Source organism: Blennius ocellaris (genome assembly GCF_963422515.1).
Source record: "Blennius ocellaris genome assembly, chromosome: 3".
NCBI classification, from domain to species: Eukaryota; Metazoa; Chordata; class Actinopteri; order Blenniiformes; family Blenniidae; genus Blennius; species Blennius ocellaris.
The window spans coordinates 18,953,306-18,970,710 of record NC_137652.1 but is presented as its reverse complement, the minus strand read 5'-3'; the positions used below and the strand labels follow the sequence as shown (position 1 = coordinate 18,970,710).

Below are 17,405 nucleotides of genomic sequence, written 5' to 3'. Positions count from 1 at the left end.
CTGGAGATAAAGGGGGGGGTGAACGGGATGAGACGAGGAGGTGTAGGTGGGAGACAGACACTAACCCATTGCTTGCCAACAGGCTATCGCGCTCACCTGAGGCTTGACAGGGAGCGTAGGAGGGCAGGCGGGCGCTTGACCCAGAATTTGTCCTGTTGGGATTATCTAATTGATGTAAATCACTCCTTTTATTGTCGAGTTTCCTCCAGATGTTTTTCCAGAGGACGTGATCAAAATGGACTCACCAAAGCTTTGGGGATTCTTAAAAATACCTCGTCAGGAGTGGACAGTGTCGTCACTTTGAAGACGCTGTGTAATGAGTCAGTGGAAAAGGTTTTGACAGATGTAGGGAGGGAGCGCCATGGACAATGCATAACCACAAAAATTGATCCATGCAAGAAGTCTATGGGAATAAAACGGCCGGCCTTCAGTCTGTTTAGATTTCTGTGCCTTACTCCATCTGAACTTTACCTCAAACACTTAAATACCAACATTAAATGGAGGCTATAATTAGAATACAACGGGACCTGTACCAGCAGACATTCCACAATGGGTGACTCGTCTTGATCTGGTCCATAAATTGAGGGATTTCCTCTGCAATGTGGGGCTGACATGTAGAATATGTAGAATATGCATTACGTAACAGGCATAGGGCCTGACCAGACTCTGAGTGGAATTTGGAGTTTACATGAAAGTGCATATTTGAACCCTACTTTCACCATCCATGCACAGCGCTGACACCTCAGTATTCCCTTTTTAGAAACCAGTGTTATCCAGCAAACAAACACAAGTTGTCAAACAACTTGAACACTTTTCTGGTGTCTCCCCTTATGGGGCTTTTGTAATATCTGGACTGAAGCTTGAATTTTTATATTTGTGTTCGGGGATGTACATTGGATATACAGTTTTTTTTTTGTGTCTGGACTGACAGATCTCAGGGAGACTGAAGTTTTTTTGTAAGACATTACATGCAGACACAGAGAGACCACAGCGACCTCTACCAGCAAAACCCGAATCTGATTTATTTACATTGTTTAAAGGAGAGGAAATTGACTTTATACAGCCGAAGAATAGAAAAACCATGTTTGTTAAAAGAGTACTCACTCCATAACCTCCTTCCTTTGTTATAACAACTTTATTCATGCGGCATTAAAAAAAAATTAGGTTACAAAGTACTTTACAGTAATATGATGGTTCAAAACAATAATAACATCACAACAATAAAACAATAAAAGAAATATGAAAAACCACCAATTGGTAAATGCCAAATGAGGAAAGTTTGTTTTCAAGCAGGTTTTTGTGTAAACGAGAAACTTTTGTGGAATGAAAATGCAAAAACAATGCGTTGTCACATGAAACGTGTAAACGGGGCCTCAGAAGTCATATAGCCTTGCCTTTTGCAGTGATTTCGACTGCATTGACATTGTCTACATGTTTTTGGATTGTTCTCCTCTTTCAAGCTAATGGCATCGTAAAGAATATTCTGTAAGATTTAACTGTCCAATAATGTGTAGATGTTATCGGTGAGACGCAGATTTTATGAAACCTCTAAAGGTCTTCGAGAGTTACAGATACCAGGAGATAAGCAGTGTGGTTGCACTTAAAGCCCAAGTTCATCTTGAGTGGATTAGACCGGTATACTAGAGACATAAAAATCTTTATATTTCAACTTTAAAGTCTTTCTAGTATATGTGATGGAAATATTTCCGAAAAACCAAACATCTAGCTCTGAAAATTATTACAATCTCAACATAAAGCCAATTTTAATGAAACCTTGTGATGAAAATTACAGTGAAAAGTCCCCCAAAACCTTCTCTTTTAACTATTGCACTATGCATGTTTTTATATTGCTGATCTCAGCTGGGGTCTCAGTGTTGCGTTGTGTCGTGACTGAAAAATGTCTAGAAGAATCGATGTTCTCTTTGAAGTTTGTACAATTTGCTTGGTGGTTTGGCCAGATTTGGAGCCTCTCGTTGTTTTGGCCCCCGGGCCTTATGATCGACATCCCTGCTGCAAACCATCAAGATCCTCTGACACTTTCGGAACAAAGTGAAATTCAATTACACACACCCACTTTATGAAAAACAGCATCATTATAAATTTGGCCAAAAGGTCATCAGTCAATGTTTATTGCATTATCTAGCGAAATCTAAAAAAAAAAATTTAAAAAAAAGAATGGAAAGGAAAACAAAATAGAGCATTCAAACAGAGGAAGAACGTGGAGAAAACCCACACAGACATGCAGCCTGCACAGAGAAAGCCAAACCCCAAAAAACATTGGTAACCAGTGAATTGTGGTTAATATGTTAGAATAATCTAACAAGTGTGAGTTTTACCTTATAATTATTATGACCACAGTAATTACATCAATGATAACATGTGAGATAAGTTTGACGGAGTCTTTCTAATATCTGAGCCCTGGCTTCACTGAGTTATCCTCAGACAAGAGGAGTGTGTCCACTGAGACTACAACTTTATTTATTACTGTTAAAAGGCCTCATTTCTCATGTATTATAGCTCTGTTGATATGAATTACTGAGGAATCATCCCTAAATCTCAAACAAATAATGGCTCCGCAAAATTTACAGTGTGGACTTTCAGGCATTCCTTCAGGGATAAAGTCTCAAAGCCTGTACTGGATCATCAAAATGAATGAAAAATGAAAAGTATTTTTTTCAACCAAGTGCTTTATAAGTAATAAGCTAGTCTATTCAGTGTGAGCACAGTGATGTGAATCCATATCTGCAGGACAGATTAGTTTTAGTGGGGGGGGGGGGGGGGGGGGGGGGGGGGGTTCTGTTTTTTGACACAATGAATAGTGGACTGAAAATGATCCGATATTGACATGGTGTGAAACTTTCAACTGTCCTACATAACTGTATAGTCGACATTATTTCCCAGTCCCTTTTCACTATGGACCTGCTTACACAACCTTTTCAACGCAAAACTTTAGTCGCATTTTAGGTCTCGTTTTGTTTACGCGACAGCAGCGTTTGAAACCACTAAAAACTTCTTCTGCAGCCGTAGGACAGTAAATAGTTCTTCTGCACATGCACAAGTAGACAGACAATAGTTTTATAGTTGAGAGTCACCCAGAATGGCGATACAACTTCATTGTCTGTCCATAAGAATGTCTGTGCACTCACCATTGTGATTGTGTATAGCATTTTGTTCTCTGTGCGCATTTGTGTGTAGTTTCAATACGAAAATAAACGCAACATGAGAACTACATGAAAATGCAAGAGCTATGCATTTTCACTTGAAATGTTGCATAAACAGGGCCTTAAGATTTGATTATTGTCTTTTTTTGTTTCGTTTCTGCCTTAACTTTGTCAAATTGGACACTGTTTCATGATCCACTTTTTTGAAAGTTACAAGAAATAACTGTACTGCTACTTTTGCATGACATGTGCAAGGAATTCCAAAGCATAGGACACGTGTTATTTGTGAGATGTTGTTAGAAGCAACATGTTTTTAGTGCCAATCCATTGTGATTCAAAACAGACATTGCTGGTGTTTCGTGAATTGTCACAGTCTGGCAAGAGTTCTAACCACATTTGACCTGTTTCCTGAACATAAAAATAAAATTCCAATGAGCTTTTCATAACTTTCTGAGTGTGTGTGCTTGTCTGCATGTGTGTGAGCGACAAAATGAGATTTCGATTGTAGAAGTGGAATATTCTAAAGCGTTCTGGCACTGATGTGGGGCAACATAAGCAACGATTTATAGGATAAGACCACCTCCAGATGTATCATACCAAACCAGTGACCCCTCTCCTATCTGGACCTGAGGCTAATGTTAGTTATTCTGAAACATCTCAGCTCTCCACTCAGCTGAGACAGTCAAAGCTCCTGTCATAGAAAGCTTCCATTCCCCGGTGAACTCGCACGGAAAGCAGGCGCACGAAAGGGCAAAGGACCTGATGCATTCCTTCCACTTCTGGAAGTGACAGGAGGATGAAAGTGGGAGATGAAGGGAAAGATAAAAAGACAGAGGGAAAGAGGAGGCGCTGGTGGATACAGTGGAGATAGAGCAATCCTCTAGGATTATGGCCGGGAGAACCAGTCTGGAATTCAGTGCTGTCAGAAGAAGGGAATGGAAAGAACGCTGCATCAGTTCCTGTAAAAAGCGTAGGAAAAAAAAAAACAAAAACAAAGAAGCAAATTGGTCATGATGTGGCAAGATATGATACCAGTCACTTTAACCAGCACAGCAGACTGTGTTAGCGTTGCAACATTGCATAAAACGAAGCAAGCCCACTGCCTCTGTCGTCCATATTCATCAAGCCATTCAGCTTCTTTGTACAAGATACCGTTGCAGTTGAAGTACATGCTCGATGACAATGGGTGAAATTCAGGGTACTACAGAGAAAACGCATATCTTCTGATTTTGTGATCAAACCAAAGTACATGGAGAGAAAACAATGCAGACGCCAGGGGAACATGCAAACTCACCTAAACAGGCCATGACTTAAAACAATAGTGGTGATCCTGCAGTTTCTCCAACATCTTGGATGCTGGGAAGTCAAATTAAAGCAATCATGTGTCCAAAATTGTCTGGTCCCTTGTTATTAAAGGTTGTGATAACTCAAAAAGCAAATGAATCAGATCAGTTGACTAACGGATGAAACGTCTCCCAAGGCATATGACCAAGTCCATTCGACCTGATTCATTCTCTTTGGGACGCCTCTATAATGACAATAAGCATGGATTTATGAATACTGTGTCCAAAGCCAGCCTGAAAAAGAACATGTCCAGTTCACGAGCTTCATGGTTTAATCCACATCTACTTTGTCAATGTGGCAAAAGAAGCTGCTCCCAACTGACAAAAAGCGCCTTTCACTGTCACAGTCACGATTAGTACTTATGTCTAAAGTGCCAAAATGGTGAAAAGGCACCATACAATGAGGTCCATTGAACAGTGTGGGAGATGAAGTGCAGTAGTATCTATCTTGTTCCGCCCATACTGACCGTATCGTTTGTTCTCAGACGTTTTTGAGCATGAAGGACCACTCAGCAGGTCAATGGGGACTGTTGTAAGTATTCTGCTTTTCTTCTTTTCTGGCAATAGGTTTTTGCAATAATGTACCTTTGACATGTTTGGATGAGTCTTCAGGTGACATTTCTGATGAAGATGGAAGAACGCATGACAAAACATGTCAAAGGTATGTTGCAAAATCCCGTTTGCCTGAGAAGAACAACGGCAAAATACTAAAGGCATAATAAAGTTAATAATTATTACAAGGGACTGTGTCTGTCAAAACTGGACGACTACAACACCTTAAGGCACCAACTTCAGGTCAGCACTGAGGGTAAACTTCATGTGGGAAGAGATGAGGGCAAAATTTGTATTATTTTTAAACAAACTCTTAAAAATGTGATAGGAATGTTTTTATTACAATGTTTTAAAAGACAATCTATAAAGTGAGCGATAGTCCAAACTAAGTGTGACGATTGCATGCTGTACATAAAGACAGTGATCTTGGGAGGCAAAAGTTTCAAACGATTGGATAAGTCCAGCATTTAACTAAGGAGGTTGATATGAGACTTGAACAGCATGTGGCAGATGTCCACTGGTCCTTCATGGCCCCGACAGCAAAACGTTTACTCATGCGCTGGATCTGCAATGATCTCATTACATGAAAATCCACAAGTCCATATTTAATGTTTAAGTCATCAATTCACAGTCAAATTGTTGTGTGTGGCTGAATCATGCTGGCGCGATCAGAGATATGATAGATGAGGAGCAGTGTTCTAAAGCCACATAGCAACCTAAAGCCTGTCATTTAAGCCTCGTTGACACAGCATTTCAAGGGAAAGTTAATCATTTTTGCATTTTCGTTTCATAAAATTCTCTAATTTAAAGGGCAGAATCTAGAAAACGATGTCGTTTTCATGTTGGGCCACTTGTAGCTACTTTTTTGTTTGTTTTTGTAATGAAACCACACACACACACACATGTGCAGAGAACAATATGTTATAGACATTAACAATGGCGATGACACGGACATTGATATGGACAGACGACTAAGTTGGATTGCTATTACAATGATGCGACACCTCAGAAATGTCTATTAAAGGATTATTCCCAAAGAGAAATCACTACATGTTATGAATCCTCTGCATACCAAGCAAAACAATTATGAAAAGAGATCTTTTCAAAAGTACAAATCATCTTGTGAATGGAAATATTGTGTGTGTAATCTTGATTTCAGCCTTTAAAAACATAAGACAGAAAGACTTGGAGAAAAATGTATAGTCACCAATGATTTTAAAAGAAAATATTTTTACAAAATGACTACTGGGTAATAAGTTATTGGTTGAATTTTGGATTTGTTTTTCATTCTGTAAGATCACACTGTTTACCACTGTTGGGATCTAATAGCCAATTTATTGACATTATAATCAGTATGAAGTCAATTTTAATTCAAGTTTAAACAGTTGTACTCTTTTTGTTTTGAAAATCTTAAAAAAAAAAGAAATAAAATTTTTTTTTTAAACAATCACACAGGAAAAAGGAATCCCCCTGACCTTTACCCCAAACTTTGAAAACCACGGTTCGGGACTGATGATAACCAAGAATAAATAGAAACAGAAGCAGTGAACTGAAAGCAGAAAAGTGGTTCAAGTCACACGTAATGAAAAAGTTACAACACTGTATCTTGACATGCTTTTGACCGCAGCCTTGCAGGACGTGAGCGGTCAGTGTTTCTGCAACGAGACGAATGAAGTCTCTGATGAATGCAGGTTTCGTCACTCCAAGGTGGCGGGAGCTCTTAGCAGAGGAAATAGTTACGCGACATGTTACGTTGGGATCCTTTGAATAACGCCATGATGAGATGTGACGTTCAATCCTGGAACCAGCTGCTCAGACAGCCAGTCCTTATACGGCTCGTCTGAGCCGAGCGTGGCAGGAATGCGGGGAGCAGCCTCAGTTCGGAGCTGGAAATATTCAGCGATGATTTAGCTTCGGAATCTGAAACTTGCAGGGAGCTTCTCCTGTTTACGCTGTAAATCTGCTGCGTTTCTCCGCAGTTCGTTATCAGAGCTCAAGAATGTGCTGCCGCTCAATTCCAGCTTTCCTCCGCACCAGACGATTCCACAAACACACCCACCTGGTGTGGTGGGAGGATGAGCAAGGCCGTCGCACCAGTCCTGGACCGTAACGACAGGCACCAGTTGGCCATAACAATATGACCACTGACTTACCTGTTTATCAAGTCAGGATGTCTCTCGAGCTGCGGTCAGCCTGAGAGCTGCAGTATTATAATATTTATAATGAATGCAAACATGATCAAGTCATTTTGCGTTGCGATTTGTTCTTCAAGTAACTGCTTGTTCTCTTGCTCCTAATTTACACCATCATTGACTGGACCCTTTTTTTTTTTTTGTTAGGCCCTGTTCGATTAGAGCCCAAAATGTAACAACCCAAATTGTTATAAAATCTAGTGTAGCAAAACCCGAAATGTAATAACTGTCTATAATGTAACAAGTGTTGAGCCTGAAATGTAAAACTTTTTTTTTTATAAAACCCCAAATGTAAGGGGATGGGAGGGGGTGCAGCCCCCAGTGTGTTCTCTTCAGTGGAAATGGGTCCAAATGGCTCTTTTGAGTGTTTAAGTTTGCCGACACCCGTTTCTATGCAAAGGGTTTTGTTTTCCCCCCCGAAGTCTGTCCTCGATTGTAGAAAGTGTCTCATCCTGGGTTCTTTTGACATGCAAAAGTGATTTTGACAACCTAAGAGCAGGCAAAGCCTCAGGCCTTCTGATCACTGGCAATCACGTGAAACACATCCCAAAGTGCGTAAGAATGAAAACCAACCGGTGCCCTGTCCACGAGCTCAGGTTGCTTTAAATGACAACTTGCGATAATGTAAAATGTGACTTTTAACCTGAGAAGTCTTTTTATTTAATATGCTGCTTTTTTTTTTCTTTTAAAGCAAAGGATTTTGAGTTTGTTTACTGTAAATGCTGTTGATAAAAATTATTTTAAGCCCCAGTTGCATAACGGTTCAAATGAAAACGCATGTTTTTACTTCAGATAGGTTTTTTTTAAATGTCGCAAAACTTATGTCCGTTTACTCGAAAACGGCAAAACCGTTGTAAACAATGTAGTTAGCCTGTTGGGCCACAAGTTAGTGCTGTTGGTCACTCTTGTGAGGAAATCACAGAAAAGTGTTCACAGACAACATGAATAATGGTGAATACAGACAGACCACAAAGTGGGATTATTACGGTAATTAAAGTATAAAACTTCCAAGTCCCAGGAGAATGTGGACTGGTAGGCATGGCACTCTGAAGGCTGCCTATTTTTTTTTTATATTGTCAATCCACTTGTGCATGTGCAGAAAACCCATCTATTTCAACTATTTACTACAGCTGCAGTGCGCATGGGCAGTAGCGGTGTTGCAGAAAATTGCATTTGGCTTTGTTTACACAAAGCATTTTCAAAAATCTACACCTCACGGAGCCATTTTCAAAAAGGTTTTCAGTGGCTCCAAGCACTGTTGTAGTGAAAACAGGAACCAAGTTTCCAAAAACCAACACAAATAACTGAAAAACAAAAATTCTGACAAAACTGATCTGTAATACAAGTACAAGCACCACAACGAGACAAAAATACATTCCAGGTTCCAAGTTTTATTGAGACACCATGATGCCACAAAGAGAGGAATTTGGCAAAAACTGACATTTCTTCAAGCTTCTCCAATGTGAAGAACATACTTTTCCTTCATACACACATAAATATCGTGAACATAAACGTCCCAAAAAGACAAATGCACCTTTGCATTGTTTGAGCTTCATATGAGACGTTCACGGCCGACAAGTGCCGGTTTGAGTCCCTCGACTGTCTCTACACTGACAGAGGTGCAGTCAGTGCATTGCTCAGTTCTTGCGCATCCACGGCCGGGCTGCACAGCAGCGCCGTGTCGTGCAGGAGGGACGCCAGCTCCACAGGACCAGGTGGCTCCTTCTCCTTCTGGGGTTTCTTGTAGACCACCTTCTTAACGTCGAACCCGCTCAGCCTGGAGGCCAACGACCTCTTGGGCCTGGGCTTGGCCAGCCTCTTCCTCTCGGGATCGTGAACGATGCTGTGGCGCTGCAGGCTGCGCTTCATGGCGAAGGCCTTCCCGCATCCGTCGTGGGCGCAGGCGAAAGGCCGCAGCTCCTCGTGGAAGGAGCTGATGTGGCTCTGCAGGTTGAAGGCGGTGGTGAAGGACCTGTCGCAGTCGTCCCGGGGGCACCGGAGCACCACCCGGACGTCGGAGTGGACCCGCTGGTGCTGTTGCAGGAACCACGAGTCCCTGAACACCTTGCTGCACTGTTGGCACTTCAGCTCGGGCCGATGCTGCTCCTTCTTGTGCTTCAGGTGCTCGGTCCAGGTCTTACTCGTGAAGCCACAGCCACCCTGTTGGCACAGATAGCCCCGGTGCACCTTCTCGTGGCGTTTGAGCTTGCTGGGGAAGGTGAAGCGCATGTGACAGCCATCATATGTGCACATGTAGGGCGGCTGCTGGGTGTGCTGCTCGCACATGTGGGCCTTCAGCTGCTTGTTCTTCCTGAACTCGTGGCCGCAGCCTTCGAACTTACATGCGTATGTCTTGCTGCCCTGCGTGTGCACGCGCCTCACGTGCCGGTCCCTGTTGGCATTGGTGGTGAAGGCCTCCGCGCACGCGTCCACCGTGCATGGAAAGGGCTTGACGCCGGTGTGGGTGAGCTCGTGCCTCTCCAGGTGGTAACGGCTGCAGAAGGACCTCGAGCAGCTGGGCCGCGGGCACGCGTGCGGCTTCACGCCTGTGTGCTTACATAAGTGAGCGTCCAGCTTCCATTGCTTGTTGTAGCAGGCCGAGCAGCCGCTGAAAGAGCAGATGTAGCGCTTGTGTCGCTCCTCTGGAGCCTCCATTTTCAAAACATGTGCACTCCGTTCGCCGCTTCTCGTCGCTCTCTAATTGAGGTCACATCCCCTCGGTGGCGTCATTTCCTATGTTGCGGATCAACTGGTTTCCGTGTTAACTGGTGACTGCTTCCTCCAATGGCCAGCGTTGCGGCTAATAACAGCGTCAACGCTTTCCTGGCGGATGCCGTTTATCCACATTTTCAACAACGTTTCGTATTGTCACAACTTTTGTGAGTCTCTTTTAACATCTTCAACGACGGAAGCGAAAGGAAGGCGGTCACCATTTAACAGGGAAACCAGGTATTCCGAAGCACCGGGCTCTGCGGTTAGCTTGTTTGTTGACTCCACGACGATACTTGTAAGTAAAACGTGAATCAGAACCATGCAGTAAAGTCAACAGTCCAATTCACTGTCGTGTTTATATCATAATATAATTGTGTATAGTTAGAGCTTTAATCGAGCTGCACACTTTTGATTCTGTGCGAAAACCTTACACTAATGCGACACAGCGAGCTTGGTGTCGCTAAGGTTGGCTTTTCTTTAGCAATCGTTTGAGCTAAAAAAATCACTATAATTTGTTGAGCTCACTACTTTAAGAACAAATTGTAACGTAATATAACTTTTAAGTTATCGGCTCACGAACTCGCAGTATGTTTAACTTGAGAACGAGTTATATTAGAGTACTTAAGTAGTTGTTTACATTTTAGTGTTCCTCTCTCATTTTCTTCCGTTTAAAACAACAAACTGTTTTTCTTTGCATATTCCGAAGAGTTAACTGAACTCAAATGTTTAGATTTGGGATGTATGAAAATGGAAGCTTCACGCCAAGCTTCAAGACACAGATGGAGAAGAACCTAAAGCCAATATTGATACAGCATCACCAAGATTTCTAAGAATCTTCAGACCCTCTAGAATGTCGTTATTTTTTATTATTTTTTTCTCCAGCTCATTGTTAAGTTTGGAAGAAATCAAGCAGAGGTGTTGGCGGCTTCAGCGAGGAGGGGGAGGACATTGAAGAGCTGAATATATTAGTGGGGAAAACCTCCAGTCGTCACTATGGTAAAAGTCTTGGATTGGACACGTCATCTGTCTTTCTCCTGATATGTATAAAATGTGTGTAAACTGTCTTATGTTGCATCTTGACAGGGTGAAAGAAAAGGAACAAACAAATATTATCCGCCGGATTTTGACCCAGCCAAGGTGCGTGTAAATAAAAAATCATACCAATCTTTTTTACTTCACTTATTTCTGGTTTGCTGACAACCTGTGTTTTCTGTGTCTACAGCATGGATCCCTCAATGGCTACCATAAAACCCACGCTCTGCGGGAGAGGGCCAGGAAACTGTCTCAGGGCATCCTCATTATCAGGTCAGTATGCTCACGTAACAGTGGAAATGAACTGATGTTGATGACAACTGTGAGATTGTATTTATTTATAAAGCTCCTGATAATTAAAGGAAATACATAATTTCTTGCTTGTTTCGTGGCAAAGTACAGTTATGCAGTTACTGCAACTTCTACAAGCTGTTTATCATTTAAAGAATATTCAAAATTCTAAAAAAGAAGCAGAGAAATAGAGCCTTTTGACCTTACAAGAGTCATCACTGCAGAAGCTCTCACCTACTGCACATTTTGTAACAATTCTACAATCAAAAAAACAACAATTTCTGTAATCAAAATGTATCCCATCAATCTAGTATTAAAAGGATTACACATGGACATCAAGCAGCACCAAAATGCTCCTTTCACTAAAACAGTAAATGTGTTTAAGATCGGTAACCTCATATTTTCATTTCCTTAAAGTAATGATGATGCCGTCTCATTCAAATTTAGATATTTTACTGCCTTGAATTTTATTGGTTTGTAAATATTATTAATTGCAACATCTAGACTGCACATCGTTAGGAATTTATAAGTATATTAGTTCATAAAGAAGCATGTGAACAGGTCAGACAGGTGGAAGAACAAGGTCTCTTAAGGCCCGTTCATGTTCCTTTTACGCACCTGCATTTTATACTCTAAACTAGGGGTGTTAAACATAAGGTTCGTCGGCCAAAACCATCATGAAAGAAGCTCCAATCTGGCCAGTCCACCCAGCGAACTGTTAAAAATGTATTTTGTGAGCAAAAATGAATAAATCAGCAGCTCAAAATACTATTTTCTGGGGAAAAAATCTCTCAAATGTGGCTCAAAATTAATAGTGTGTGTCCACAATTTCAAGTTTCGTTCCAGACTTCATGTCTGGGGCTCTACAAACTTGTTCCTTAAGTTGTTGTGGTTGTTAAACAAAACGTCCAGTAGAGGGCAGTGTGGGAGAGACACTAAACCCAGAAATCATGACTTTAAGACTCCTAAAGCAGTGAAATGACACCGTATGTTGAAAGTAAGTTTTTACCATCAGTCAGAGTAAATCCACTTAACTTCCTCCTCCTCCTCCTCCTCCCTGCGTCCGTGCAGGTTTGAGATGCCATACAACATCTGGTGTGACGGCTGCAAGAATCACATTGGCATGGGTGAGTTCAGCTCCAAACGTGAAGTTTGACCAAATCTCAGTGTCACTCTTCATGTTTCAGGGCCTTTAACGCGACTTGTCTCCACACAGGGGTACGTTACAACGCAGAGAAGAAGAAAGTGGGGAAATATTACACCACGCCCATCTACAGGTAACACAGGAGGAACAGCACCAAGTTCAGAAAACAATAATCGCATAATAACAAATGTGTGTTTCTTCTATTATTTCTTCGTCCTAATAGTTATGAATTTATTGGATTGTTTTAAAACTGTTTTTTAAACATTTCATCTATATCATGGGTTTTCAACCTCTGGATCACATGTGGCTCTTCAGGCCCTCTGTAGTGGCTCAATGACGCCTTATTAATGATATTTATTATACTTACAGACCAGGGTGTTTTTCAAAATGACTCTTAACCCTTGTTTTAAAAAGGATTTAATAATAGAAACAACCAAATTCTGGAAGAATAACTAAAGCCACAAGAAACGTGGAAAACAATGAAATTAAAAAAAACAAAACACTTGAAATCAGCACTTTCTAAAAGAAAAATAATAAATGGGAATGGGTAAAAATGGTTAAAACCGCTAAAATGTCAAAATTGTGCAACTGTTGAATTCAGGTGCAAAAACAGGAAAAAAATGTAATGACATGTTCACGATCCTGAATTGCCATTGAAACATCAGAAATGTAAACAAGATACACTTTTTATATCAAAACCTTAGAAGCTGCATTCGCCTCATTTTAAAGGGTTAAACCTGATTTGCGGCTCCAGTTATGTTTGAACATTTGTAGTAATTCTTCCAGTTTTCGTTCCTCCGTTGTGCAGCACTGTGATGGTTCAGTTTTTCAACGTGGGCCCTTCCTCGCTGTCCTCGTGCAGGTTCAAGATGAAGTGCCACCTGTGTGTGAACTACATCGAGATGCAGACGGACCCGGCCACGTGCGACTATCTGATCGTGAGCGGAGCTCGCAGGAAGGAGGAGCGCTGGGACATGGCGGAGAACGAGCAGATCCTCACCACAGGTAAAGGAACCACGTGGACTTGAAAACAAAGCTCGTGAGGAGGAAAAACAAGGTCCTCGTGGTAAAATCCTGGCCTCGGCCTCGTCCACCAGAGCGGGAAGAGAAGGAGAAGCTGGAGACGGACGCCATGTACAAACTGGACCACGGAGGAAAAGACCGGCAGAAGCTCACCAAGGCTCTGCCCTCGCTGTCGGAGATCCAGGATTACCAGGCCGGCTGGAAGGACGACTTCCAGCTCAACAGCTCCCTCCGCAGGAAGTTCAGAGTAAGCTCAGCTCGTGACTTCTGCTGATGGACTGATCCATCTGAGAAGATTCAAAACAATGGATCATTCCATTCAGGGAAACGTCAATATTTCCAGATTCTTTTGTTTGTTTTGCTTTCTAAAGTAAAAAAAACAAATCCAGTGTAATAGTCGAACTTGAAGCGTTGCCTGACATAAGGAGGAAGAAAATGGACAAAACCAAAAGGACAAACTTTTACAGGGACAAAGTATTGATATTGGTCAAAAGAGTTTTATTTATTAAAAAAAAAAAAACAAACAAAAAAAACCAACACCCATACAATCATAACCTGAACACAAAGTGATATCACAGATGGCGCCGCGTGGTTCCAAAGAAAACATCAGAAATTCAAATTTTCTGCACCGAACCCAGTTCTTAGATTTGTGTTGATGAAATAAAGAAAAATCTGAAATTATTCTGGCAAAAAGTGGAAACACTCATGAAAGACAAAAAACTGTAATGGTGGGATCTCAATAGCTTCAGGAGGAGGTAATCAACAGAAAGGATTGAGTGTCTAAAGGAGAAAAGCAATCCGACGGGGAAGATCCAGAAAGATCGTCCCAGTGCCTCTGCGATTCAGCCGTCCCTCTCCGTCTCACTACGGATCTGTTGGTCGATTGACCTCTCTTCACCTCCTTCACGATGCACATCTATATCAGCTTCACACAGTGGAAGTAATTTACAGCAAACAGAAAACACAATAGAGATATTTTACTTCCCACTTCTCTTTCATGTTGTGTTTCCATCTATTTTATTGGTACGTTTGTGTTTTTATGTCCCTCAAACTGGATGACAGTCACAACAGTCACGAAGTAACTCCAGTTCATTAGGTCCCATTTTCCTTCAAGCAGAACCAATAATCACTAACCAACAGAACTATTCATATTTTAATAACAGAAATGTATTTCACACAAACGACTAAAAAGGATGAATGTCGATCTGCCTGATTCTCTCTGGGTTATTCAGTGCTTCATTCATCTGTGCAGACGGAGAAGAAAGTTCGGGCTGAGCAGGAAGAGAAAGACGACGCGGTTCGAATGAGGACGAACCTTTCCATCCCGCTGCTGCCAGAGAGGGAGGAGGACAAGAAACTGGCCGCACTGCTCACCTACCAGACGCCCGACTGTAAGCTGCAGGAGACTTCATGCGCCGGTTTCATGTGAAAACGTCGCGTTTTTCATCATTTTGGAGACGGGCCTCAAATTATTCTCTGCCTTCATAATTTTTACACAATGAATCCTGCCTGAGGGGCTGCAGCATCTTCTACTTTTTTCTCCCAGCTCCTAATTCCTCTGTCACTTTAAAAATGTTTCTGTTTCCATATTTAATCCAAAGTACAACTGAAAACCAAATCTGGTAGTTGTAGTTTAAAAAAAATAACATTTTCTGCATAAATTGGTTTCAATACATGGAACTTTTCTGAAACAAAAACACAAAACGAAGCCTTTTTAGTCACGCAAACTGGGTCTGAAGCTGCAGTGTTTTACAGTATTATCAAAAACCTTGAAATCACTCTGATTAATCCTCTTTAATTGAACATGAATATAATTAGTGAATTTGAATCTTGACCTGGAAACTCCCCTCGTTTTGTTTTCAGCCTATGAGGACAAGAAGCACATCAAACGCAAAGAGATCTCCTCTCGCTCGTGGTTCACCTCCTCCTCCTCGGCGCCACCGGGGGGCGCCGCAGGCTCTCTGCTCCACAAGCTGGGCCTGCAGGGGAAAAGGGCGGCGGTGGCCAAAGCCCTGGGCTCCTCGCACAGCCCCTTCATCCGCAGGCGCTCGGCTAAAGAAGAAGACGTGACGAAGGTCAGCGCAGAGGTCACACAGAGCGAGGACGCGGCTTCAACAGAAGGTCGGCAGGTCGACGGAGGTCACAAGGAGGCGGATGAAGGACGGACAGAAGAGAAGGTCACGTGTTCAGGATCTCTCACGTCTCTGGTGGCCGACTACAGCGACTCGGATTCAGACTCGTAACGAAGACGACGAACTTAAATATAGACTTTCTTTAACGTCTCACTGGAAAACATTTCAGCTCGATCATTAACGTATCAGAAAGAGACTCTACTGCGAGGATGTATTTTTTTTCTGAATTTAGAAAAACACACACACACGTCCAATGATGAAGCTGCTCTGTACTCTAATAAATGTAAATTACTGATCAAAGTTTTTTTTTTTTTTCCTCAGCTTTTTAACATATTACTGAGACCAGGTCAGTCAAACATCAGGCTTAAGCAGGAGGCTCCAGTCTGGCGCAACAAACTATCAATTAAAGAAAATATTTCAAAGAGAACATGGGTATATATTTTTTTACAAATGTATGATACTATATTTGACTATGCTCTATTACAGGGGTTCTCCAACGTTTTGATCTTCCCAGCACAAAGTGGTCCGCCGCCCTTTTAAATATTAACACTTTCTTTTCTTTTAATCCGAGTCTTGGTTTGATTTGTATTCAATAACTAAATCAAGTCCACTGAGATTAACAAAGTTAAACTTTGTAAAATAAGTTCTACGATACAGTGTGGTGCTCTGAAAAACATTTTTTTGTTTTGTTTTGTGTATGTAGGCGTGTATGGCTCTCGGCTCTGCCTCGCGACCTCCGTTCACACAGCCCAGCTTAATAAGTCAGGGTTGTACTTGTGGACGTATTTCGCCTTTGAGGAGGAGGTAGCATCACTTTTATCTCTTTTTTTTTTTACCCCCATTTTTAAAACTTCCATCACTTCAGTCAAAAGTTTATTTTCATCTGCGTTTACCCTTCCTGCTCCATTGTCCAGACTGTGGTCGGGAGACTCGGGGAAACGGTAATCAATTTCTTCTTTCAAAACCTTGACAGTAACTATACATGTGCTAAACCTGCTCTGATCTGACCAGTAGTTGGTGCTCGCAGACCATCTTTGGCCTAATGGGTGAGAATTACTGCTCAACTCCAGTATATTAGAGTATTATAACGTGCAACACTCGACTACGGTGGCCAACCTGCTGCTCTTTGCCTGTGAGGTTGTGGCTCTTGGATTCATTAACAGAGCTATAGCTAATAAAAAGGAAAGAAAAGAAAGTGCCATGGTCAGGAGTTGAACCCGAGCCCACTGCGTCATCACTGAGAACACTGCTGATAACTTTTTGTGTACCACTATTCATCACATACCCATTCATTATCGAGTACTGTGGTTCTAAAATACAATGTGTTGACACACCAGATATACACAAGGCTAACTGGACTTTCTGTATCTTAAAATAAGTTGAAGATCATATCTCTTAGCATATTTCTTTTCATATTTTTAATACAAATGCATAAATCAGGATAAATGTATCTGAAAAACTAATAAGAAAAATCTGATGTTTTGCAATTGCGAAGATTGTGATTTTTATTCTACTGTTAGAAATAAAAACTTGCACAACTATATTTTCCTTCAAGGATTTCCTTCAATTAAACGTTGTTGCTGCTGAAGAAAAACCCAAACAAATGCACCAGTTGCTAGTATTTTATGTTCCATAATGTGTTTCGTTGTTGCGTTTTTGAGTTGAAGTGGTGGAGACGTGTTGAAGTACAGGAAGGTACAAAATCTGACCTTGTGTTTTAGTGCTGCCCTTTGACCTCTATGAAGGACTGGTGACCTATCAGGATTTAACCGAGTTAAATACACTTAAAACTTTCATACCCTTTATTTGCCTAGTGTTCAAAC

At 41.5% G+C, this 17,405-nt stretch overlaps 3 protein-coding genes across 3 annotated transcripts in view; 2 read left to right on the top strand and 1 right to left on the bottom strand.

Annotated features, from left to right (window-relative positions):
- LOC308144648 (complement C3-like) overlaps nucleotides 1-17,405 on the top strand; it is a gene marked incomplete at its 5' end in the record, with an annotated part of 107,381 nt that overhangs the window by 66,550 nt on the left and 23,426 nt on the right. The window lies entirely within an intron of this gene.
- LOC308149320 (transcription factor IIIA-like) lies at nucleotides 8,741-9,905 on the bottom strand. Its single transcript, XM_080521015.1, has one exon. It carries the CDS (start codon nucleotides 9,901-9,903, stop codon nucleotides 8,854-8,856), a length of 1,050 nt encoding a protein of 349 aa, XP_080377141.1. The 5' UTR covers nucleotides 9,904-9,905; the 3' UTR covers nucleotides 8,741-8,853.
- Nucleotides 10,137-15,952, top strand: yju2b (YJU2 splicing factor homolog B). The gene is made up of 10 exons (XM_080521014.1): nucleotides 10,137-10,255; nucleotides 10,843-10,956; nucleotides 11,044-11,097; nucleotides 11,183-11,265; nucleotides 12,355-12,410; nucleotides 12,500-12,560; nucleotides 13,290-13,432; nucleotides 13,525-13,697; nucleotides 14,703-14,841; nucleotides 15,314-15,952. The coding sequence occupies exons 2-10, from the start codon at nucleotides 10,954-10,956 to the stop codon at nucleotides 15,691-15,693; spliced, it is 1,092 nt and encodes a 363-aa protein (XP_080377140.1). The 5' UTR covers nucleotides 10,137-10,255; nucleotides 10,843-10,953; the 3' UTR covers nucleotides 15,694-15,952.

Bases quoted from the DNA above. Each gene is read 5' to 3' on its own strand.
- LOC308149320 (XM_080521015.1), bottom strand. From the start codon at position 9,903: ATGGAGGCTCCAGAGGAGCGACACAAGCGCTACATCTGCTCTTTCAGC.
- yju2b (XM_080521014.1), top strand. The intron at 11,266-12,354 runs GTCAGTATGCTC...GCGTCCGTGCAG, and splicing joins CAGGGCATCCTCATTATCAG to GTTTGAGATGCCATACAACA. The intron at 14,842-15,313 runs GTAAGCTGCAGG...TTTTGTTTTCAG, and splicing joins CACCTACCAGACGCCCGACT to CCTATGAGGACAAGAAGCAC.